This window comes from Talpa occidentalis, unplaced genomic scaffold (assembly GCF_014898055.3).
Source record: "Talpa occidentalis isolate TD23 unplaced genomic scaffold, MPIMG_talOcc4v2.1 talOcc4.15, whole genome shotgun sequence".
Lineage (NCBI taxonomy): Eukaryota > Metazoa > Chordata > Mammalia > Eulipotyphla > Talpidae > Talpa > Talpa occidentalis.
In genome coordinates, this window is record NW_023601543.1 from 44,403,752 (window position 1) to 44,413,573 (window position 9,822).

The 9,822-nt window shown below is 42.0% G+C and overlaps 1 protein-coding gene across 1 annotated transcript; it reads right to left on the reverse strand.

The window, feature by feature from the left end:
- Positions 1–546: 546 nt before the first annotated feature.
- Positions 547–8,010, reverse strand: CDX4 (caudal type homeobox 4). The gene is made up of 3 exons (XM_037513025.2): positions 7,509–8,010; positions 1,892–2,037; positions 547–755 (listed from the first exon to the last, which is right to left on the reverse strand). The coding sequence occupies exons 1-3, from the start codon at positions 8,008–8,010 to the stop codon at positions 549–551; spliced, it is 855 nt and encodes a 284-aa protein (XP_037368922.1). The 3' UTR covers positions 547–548.
- Between the last annotated feature and the right edge of the window lie 1,812 nt (positions 8,011–9,822).

The following is a 9,822-nucleotide window of genomic DNA, read 5'->3' on the forward strand; positions in this document are numbered from 1 at the left end:
TTAACCTGTGACAATAGATTCATAATCACCTCCTATTGATCTTATAAACATTAGTCTTGTTATGAAAACACAGTTAGCTTTTGAATTAAACACTTGGAAAGGTAGCTAGAGACATAAATTTCTGCTTACCTTTTCCCCAGTCCCGCCAAGATAGCACAAAAGAACACAGCCAACACCAAATAACAAACACAAGTGCATATGCACAAATGTGCCCCCTGGCAGACCTGGTTTTTTTTTTTTTTTTTTTTGTAGTCTGTTCACAAACAAGTTTTTGAAATTGTGATTAGAGTTGCAAGGGTCTATGACTGTAGCTTTTAATTATATAGCTTACTATTAAGCTTCCTGAGCGGCTGATATATAACAGGAGCTTTTGGGGGGATGGTTTCTAATACTAAGTGACCCCTGAATTATCTTCAACCCATTGCACATTCACTTTTTCTGACTACTGCCTCACAAGGAATTACATCCTGCCCCAACTCCCCTGCTGATATCTTAGAGACCAAAAAGACAATGCTAAGGGAGAAGCTCTATCCATTTCTCTTTGTCTTTTATTCAGAGACTATGACCTGCTGTATCTCAATAGGTTGAAATCCACAGACAGCAGATGGGGTGGTGAAAAAAGTGTTAGATATTTCCCCAGGGCTGATGGAGCCAGAGTCACTTTGCACTGAGCCACCACTGTTCTCAAACTGGGAGATTTTCTTTTTGATCATCTTTCTCTCCTTGGCTCTGCGATTCTGAAACCAGATTTTCACCTGAAATACAAAATGCTTTTGATTTAATTGGGCAACATACTGAATGCAATTTTCAAAGTCATTGCTGATATTGTACATGGACTTTTGCATTTACAAGGCAATTTCACATGCATCACCTCACTTGAATCTCACGATGACCTTGTGAAGTCTGCCCATTTAACAGGTTAAAAATGCTGACACTCAGAGAGGGTGAGTACCTTTCATGAGATGAAACTGAGCTCAAGTCCAGGGCTACTGACTCTAAATGCAGTGTTATTTGTATTACACCTTACCCACCGCATTTGTTACACAGGTGGAAATAAATAATGATAAAATGGCAGATGCTGAAGTGTGGTGATAAAAAGGGAGGGATTTAAATATCAAAGGTGATTATGATCTGTTATTAAAAGAAATTTCCTAAGGTTAATGAAACAGAACTGAGAGAACAGGGATGATGAAATACTGTATCTCTTACTATGATACCAATGCTCCTTCATACATGGTTGAAATGCAAGTTGCTTGGGATAAGGCAATACATGAATGGATTTTACAATTCTAGAATTCTATGGTTTCAGGATTACTCCTAGACTTAAGTGGGAAAAAAATCAGGTAGTTATATAATATCAGAGTCCAGTTAAATGGAAACCATCAACTCTTGCTATGATTTAATCTTCACTGAGTACCCATAGTAAGCTAAATTTGAGGCAGGCAGCATAGTTTTATATGGACCATAAAAATGAAATTTCCCATCCTGAATAAAGGAAAATCTCCAGGTAGCAGCATTGGTGTTCAGTTACTGTTGTAGTTTGATATGAACTAGATAATTTTCATGATTTACAAATATATATTCTCTTCACCTATTGGTTTTAGACTTTTGGGGAACCAGATCAAGATTTTGACTTGAATGATCAATTCTATGTGAGTTTTAATCATTCTTCATCTCCTATGTTCCCTATTCTTACTTCTACACCTACATAATGCATGCCATAGTCAATTTTTTTTTATTAAACCCACCCACCAGTAGGATTAATGTAGGCTTTAGGAGAGCTTGGATAATGTCTTGGTCTTGTTTTGCTTCCACTTATGCTTATAGACTTCCCTAAAACTTCAGCCTATTGAATTGACCATGAAACCTGTTGGATGTATGTCTGGTATACCTGTCTCTCAGAAAGACCCAGGTTGACTGCCAGCTCTGATTTTCTCCGAATGGTGATGTATTTATTGCAGTGGAATTCCTTCTCCAGCTCCAACCTTTGATGATCAGTGTAAACCACACGATACTTTTCTTTTGTCCTGGTTTTCCCTGTTAGGGGAGAAAGCATTGTATTCAATCTTATTTTACTTCTTTGGAGATTATTTCGTTTGAAAGAAGCAAGGGGTCACTGTCCCCACTGTCATCTGTTTTCATATATAAAATACATTTATGAACCAAATATGTCATATGTTTACATCTCCATTAAGTACTTGATCATCTGCCATTGCTATATATATATACGTTTCTGTTTGTATATCCTTTGTATATATAAAACCTCTCATCTATCCTTTTAAATAATGCAGTACATGTCTTACCCCCATTTGCACACAAGTTGCCTGAGGCTCAGTGTAGGTTAGAAAGTGACTGTGCTAGAACTGAGTGGCAAGGACCCAAACACAGTCCCCATCCCAGACCATTGTGCTAAGTATTATTCCCAATTTAAACATGCCAGGATGAATAAAAATGATCCAAGTGTGGCAAGCCATTCTGTGTTCCTGATATGATTAGTTTCATGCATTCACTAGAGAGAATTTAGTTTGGATAGTAAGTAAAAAAGAAAATATTTATTATCATTTAGATTCTGTTCTAGGATAGCCCTTATTACCTATTAAGAGAAAAGTTCAGTGTTGGTTTTTTTTGGGGGGTGAGGGAAGTCTTCATTCCCAAGCAGATAGTGAATGGAAGAAGGAGGAAATGTTGACTTAAGTAGAATAAAATGAGTATTCTAGGATTCTTTGCAGGGATATACAAACATGTGCTTTTGTTATAACATTTAACTAAATTTTCATGACCTCCTTCAAATAGAGTTTTATTTCTCCTTTCAAATTTTCCAAAAATGATGGGAGTTTTCTTTTTCATTTCCTTTCAATTTTTGTAACCCCCTCCAGGATCTCCCTCCTTTCCTCTATGACTTTTAGCAAACTCCTTCTGATCCTCCCTAGTTGTTTTTGATGTGAGGTTTTGGGCAGTGATCTGTAGGACAAAGGTTTCTTTAAAGTGGGTCCCTAAACTCCATTGAGGTGTTAAGATTCAGCAAGGCCAAACAAAGGAGCTCCATAGAATCAGATCCCATCCTGAACCCTCTTCACATTCAGGAACACCAGCCAATTGGCTTGGAATTTACAAGCCCTAAACAAATGTCAGACACCCTTTTATCTCCTGGAAAGAAGAAAAAAAGACCTGAACGGAGAAACAAATTCTAAATAAGTGGTATGTTTTAGGATTAAACTAAATGGCCGAGTAACTCATGGACTAATGAACTAAACAAATCTTTCCCCCTTGAAAATGAAAAATGATGAGCCCCAGTCAGTGAAATACCTCAAAGGCCTAAACTTTGAGCTGGTTTTCTGAATCCACACAGACTCAGGAAACCAGGGGTCTGGAATTTGGTATGTTCCAATAGCAGAATGTATATTTGAGGCCACAATTAAAACTTTGAAGTTTAATTTATTTCCAGAACCTCAGATCTTAAGATGGAAATATATTTTCGAAGAGATGGTTTCCAATCCCAAAGTGGCTAAATGATTAAATTCTAGCATGAGGGGGAAGTTAAAATTCAACTTGTATGTGTCTATGTTTTCCATTCTTTGGTAATCAGTAACTATAACCAGACTTCAAGAACTCAGGAAGGTTGCAGTTCTCCCCCACCCCCATTGGTCATAAATTCCCCTCTTGCAGTTTCTTCTGAGGACAATAAAGTCAAGACCAGGCCTCTTTATTTGCCATGGAAATCCTCACCCTTTCCGGCAATATAACCCCTGAAGAAAGGAGGGATAAGGAAGAGCCAACTGCATATCAAAGGCATGCGAAGTGTTAAAAAGGATCTGTTGCCCCAAATCTGACAGATAAGACCTCAAACCTCAAGAAGACATAGCTCAGAGGAAAATATTGACTGCACAATCTGCGAAGCACCTATTTCCTGGTGTCCTCTTGCATCCCTTTCACCACCATCTCCATGTTCCTCCCAACTCCTTGTCTCTTCCCCTTAAATGGGTTAAACAGGATTTGGACATTTTCTTAATAGAGCATAATTCATACCCTCATACCAAAGGACCAACAAAGAATGAGGTGTACTATGACAGAACATTTTCTTCTAGAGTCTATGACTTTTTTGAGTGTAAAGGATTTCCTTCACTGGAGATATTGTGAGTTAATTTAGGAAAGTTGCAAAGTTTAAGATGTATCAAAGGGTTGCTTCCATTCCTTGGTAGCAGAGATTTTATTGCCTCACCCTACCCCCTGCAAAGACAGACAAATCTCTGTAGTTCAGGAGACACTATCTCCACAGAGTTTTCAAGCAAATGTTATCATAGATGATGACTTATTACCACCCTTAATGTGCTCTTTTGACTGACTGGCTGTGAAAATGCTGTTAGGCAGAAAAGCATCCTCCAGGCCTAGAAGTCATGATGCTGATGATGGTGAGGGTGAAGATGATGAAAACCAGTATCCTTGTAGAGGGAGTACAGTGCAAGTGAACTCATCAGGATGACTTTCCATCTCATTAGTCATCCATCTAATGACTTTCCATCTTTCATTATCTTATGGGAATACTTTGCTTCTTTTAGCTAAAACTATACTTAAATTCATTTTTAAAAATGTCCAACAAAACAATCAAAACCAAGGAAGACAACAATAAACTTCAAGAATTATTAAGCAACTGATTTTATGAAGGGTCCTAATTGAATAAAACCTTTTAAGTGTAACTTCCTCAGTGTTTTGTTCAGTGTTGTAATAGAGCTATTCAAAATCATTTCCTTCTTCCATCCCCTTTCTTACTCCTAACCAGAAAGCCTCTCTCCAGCTCTGCTTAGGTTACTGCCACGCCAGTACTTATCCAGGGTGACAACTTTGTGTAAGATAAAGAGATGAAAAAATAATTCCTAGTTGTAACACACCGACAGTGTTTACAATATGAAAATTCTTTTCAAAGAAACTTTCTGTCAATTTTCTGTTTTACACAATCTTTAAAGTGAGAAGCGTACTGTAACAGACCACTTAGAGAACAAAGTGGAGATAAAAACATCCCACTCTTGATTTAATCACCTAGAGAACAGTCGTTTATTTTGTATGTCAGTCCCTTTCTCTCAGTAGAAATCAAATGTGATAATGATCATTATAAAATGATTTCTGATTGTATCCTGGTACGTGCACTTTTTCTTTCTTGAGCTTAAGGCTGTTTAAAACATTCTTCAGTAATGGAAAGAGCTTTCGCTTGATTACCTTAATCAGGGAGGGGTTACTTCCATTTTGTAGTTCATCTATTTTCTTCTCAGCCATAAGCCAAGTGTTGTCCCACAATACTACAGAGTAAAGTAGAAAATTGAGAAGGATCTGACTCATTCATTCATTTAGCAAATATTTACTTAACACCCATTAAGTACTAAGTATACAAATGGGTGCATTTTGGTCCTCAGTGGTCCAGTGAAGTGATCAGCTGAATTTTTTTTCCTGCGGTGCTCATAACCTGAGATACAAGAAAGGACTTCAGTGGATCCATGAGTATCTAAATATTATTTTAAGAAATGACATGTGTGTGTGCATGTGCAGGTGTGTTTTGTGTATTTTTCTGGGAGGGAGGGATCATACTTTTCATCATATTCTTAAATTATTGTTAAATATATACTTTGAGCTGTAAGAATATAGCAAAGGGATAATTTTAATTTATAAGATATTATAATGCAACAAAGATTGCATTTAATAAAGCCTCATCTATAGAATAGCTGCCAGGATTCAAAGGGGTTCCAACATCATTCAATTTTAAATTCTCAAAGAAGTTGGAGAGAAAATCTTATGAAGGTGGCATAATGGTTGGACTGAAGTCTTATGATGATGATGCCACAGTTTCCTTTGTAAACATCTCCTGGCACTAGAATTACCCAAGAGAGAGACTCAGCTTATAAAAGCAAATACAAGCAGAAGAGTTTTAAGCAGAGATACTGGTCATATTTTCTCTCATAAACAGAAATTTCATGCCTCAAGATATATTTTTCCTAATTCCCCTCCCTCCAATTTTTCTCTCTTTCAAACAATGCACTAATTTGACTTTTCTAAAGTGTCAAGACATAATCCTGGACTGGGAGCAGCTACTTATCTGGCTTTTACTGATGGGTAGAGTTTAGTGAATGGATGTTAATTACAACTCTAAGATTAGATGTCATAACAGGCAGGGGAGTACCCCGCCATAACTTCATTTTCCATTCTATATAGCAAGCCAACTCACCCATATTTCAAAAAACAATGCAGATTTACATCCAAACACTTTAAAGCCAAGTACTTAAATATTTTTACTTTAAATTTGAGGTTGTTGCCCTGGTAATGTCCTAATACACAGGAACTGCCTCCTCCAGTCTGAGTTTTCTTAATGGTGAAAGCTGGATCCTTCTCACCCTCTTGCCTTTGCTTTTAACAGCAAGGAGAAAAATGCAGAACTGTGAACAGGAGCATAATCGTCTGTGAACAAATGCTACTGAATGCCATTTCTTCCCCAAAGGAATGAAAACGATAGGCAAATTTTGCTACTTTTCTCTGATGACAGAGAGCAATGGGTTGGAATAATAATGTGATGAAAGAATACAGCTGATGTCCCCACCTCCCCTCTGCCCCTGGCCAAGATTAAAGCAGAGAGCCCTGGCCCCTGACTCTCAGCAGCCACCCACTGGCTTGCTGGTAGGAGAGTTGGTCAAAGTTAGGCTGGGATCTCTGGACCTTTCTACTTGGCATAACAGACATGCATTTTTAACCCGGGAACCCGGGAAACCTGCTGCTTGGACAGGGATGAGGAATTTAACCAAGTGTCAGTGCTGGAGCTGACAGGCCTCCTGCCCAGCAGAGGTTATCGGTGAGTAGCTTATTGTGTCTCAACACTTCCGTGAGAAAAGAGCATTGCAAGAAGGCAAGAAGGCAATGGAGTTGAGTCCAGTTGGCCTTTGCCAATTTGGATGAAGGAAACTGGAGCTTCTTTGTGAGGGCAGCGATGAGGCTTCTTTGCCATCCGGGCCTTCATGGCAAACCTGGAGGCTGGGCTGCCGGTCCAGCACCGTGAACCTAAGTAGCGCGTTGCCACCTTCGGGAAGCGAGCTGACCCTCCCGCCCGGATGGGGAAGAGCTGCAGTGGAAGGGGGCAAACGGTGGTGACTGAGCATCCCGGCACCCCGGTTGTCCGACTCTCCGCATCAGTTTTCCCCATGCATCTGTTTTCCCATCTGGGAGGCTGCAGGGTTGGATCCCGAGTCCAGTGGCCCGACATGCTCACTGTCCTCTAGCTTGCACCCTTGACTGATTGGGGAATGGCAAAAACACCCCTAGTGTTGGTTTAGTTCCGTGCGCCACACGCACTGCGGACTTTGAGCAGATGAACACTCCATGGAGTCACCGAAGGACCCGGGGCCCCGGGCCGCCAGCTAGGCAGTGGCCTTCTCAGCTACGCTGTCTGGGGCGAGGCCTGAGGAATAGGGGCGCGGGCAGGTGAAAAGCTGAAAAGAAGAGAAGGCGTGAGGGCACTGGGACAGATCACTCACCGGTCACTTGCAAGGTCTTGCGCATCCACGCGTATGGGCTGTGGCGGCTTCTGCTGGGGGAGTGGGCGTCGGCGGCGCAGGCGTCGACGGGGAACAGCGACCCACCTGTTGGAGGTGCCAGGCTGCCCCCACCATTTCCACCGCCCGCGGGGCCCACGTTGCCGCATTCGGGGGAGCCAAAAGCGGCTGGACTGGAGGCCACGTCGTTCAGGGGCATCGTGCCCATGGTACAGGACGGCCCCGGGTACGCACCCCAGTCTTCCCGAGGCGGACTATAGGGCGAGCCCCAGGCCCCCAACGACGGTCCGTGAGGCTCCAGGCAGGGCATGTGGGGGTACCCCATGTAGTGTGCATAAGCTGGGGCCGCCGCGAGGTTGGAGACTGGTAGTGAACTCCCACCACATCCAGTGCCGCCAGCCCCGGCGGTGTCGTCCCCCGCGGGGTTCCTGACAGTGCTCGGGTACATGCCCGCTTCTTTTTCCGAAAGGCAGTTTCCGTACATGGTGGTTTGGTTACGAGGAAGGTGCTCTCTAAGCCATGTTGAGGTCTCTGGAAGGCCCCGGCCCTACTTTGAGAAGCAGCAGGGAATCGGTAGGTCTGTCGGTGGCTGTGCAGCGAGCACCTCTGCGCCCCTAGACTACTCCATCCCGCGTTTCCTACCCGGACGGTTTCCAGGTGACTGGTGTCCCGGTAGAGATGGGCCACCAATGGTTGGGCTGATGTAAAGGGGCTTCGGGCTTTTACATAACATTTGCATTCAAATGATGGGCCATTTCACTTTCACAGGGACTTGTTTCTCTCTCTTCCTTCCTCTCCCTCTCTCTTCCTCTCTCCCTCTCCCTCCCCTCCTGGGACTTTCTGTCTCATCTTTCCCTCTTTTGTCTATCTGGTCCGTAGCGCTGGTCTTTGAGAGGCAGGAGCTCTTCCGGGGGTTTCTGATCAGCTCTCTCCAAAGCAGCATGGAGGGCCAGGCCCTGCTCTGTGGGATTCGGGCCTCATTCAGGGGCCTCCTCCCTTTCTTGATGTTCTTAGGCCCAGCCTGCAGCTATGGTATCCCCTTCGGTCACATTTGTTGGCAGGGGTGCTTGATGTGGCATTAGCCCATGCTACCACTGAAAGGACTTTCTGTTCTTATTTCCCCCTACCCCCAAGAGGAGGGCTTTGGCTGTAAGGGCAGAGATTCATTTCATAGCTATATAGTGACTGCCTACTGTGTGTCAGGCACTGTTGTAGGCTCTGGGAATATAGAGCACTGAGCAAGAGCCAAACATTCCTGCTCTGCATATGTAAGGTGGTACATTCCAGTGGATGGCAGGCCAGATGAATTGGATGTTTTACAAATAAGTACAAATTAAAGAAAGATGAAGAGAGTAGGGTAGGAAAAAGGAAAAGAAAGAGGAAGAAGAGCCATATGGGTAGTTGGGCTTATTTCCATGGGAGGTCACTCCTCTCAGATGTTTCTTTCAGTTTCATACATGGCTTCTGCCTCAGAGTCAGTGCTCCAGAGGGCCCAAATCCTGCAGTCTCAAATCCAGGGCAGTTGCAGCTCACAACTTTCTTTTGTACCTGGGGAGATTTCCTTTGCAAAGCTCTCATTGTTGAAAACAACTTGGGCTTACTATAGATACTCATGAGTTCAAGATTTTGCTTCAAGAAACCACATCTCCAATCTGTGATCACAAAGCCAATCTGTGTTCCTTTCAAGCTCCACCCTGCCTCACCCCCAAACTTATCACAGCCAGGCTGTGCTCCTATTCAAAGACTGTTCCTTCATGAAGTCCAACCCAACTTGGGACCCTCACTAACTAATTTCCTCTTCGGTTTTGGGAATATAACTTCACCTCTGGGAATTTCAGGATTTCCCCTGTGTGAAATAGGTGTGCTGTATTGCAAAGCAGGATTTACTGAGATAATGTATGCAAACTGCTTAACATAGTGCTTGGTATACAGTATGGGACCATTGTATTTATAAATTCACTCAACAAATATTTATTGAGTTCTAGGTGCTGTTATATGCATGGAAACATCAATAGTGAGGAGACAAAGCTCCTCACTTTATTTTTATTTTTTAATGAAAATATTTCAAATTTAATGATAATAAAAATACAGTATAACAAATTTGCAATATGTAACTGAAGTAATATGGGGGATTTAGAGTTTTAAATATTTTTAAAATTTAATTTAAATTTATTTTAAAACATTTTCTCACATTGTTGTTCATTTTTGTACAATATTTGATTTCTCCTCTCAGATGTAGTCCCCATAAAATTCCTACCACCAAGTTACCTGTGAACCATCACCTTACTCACGTGTG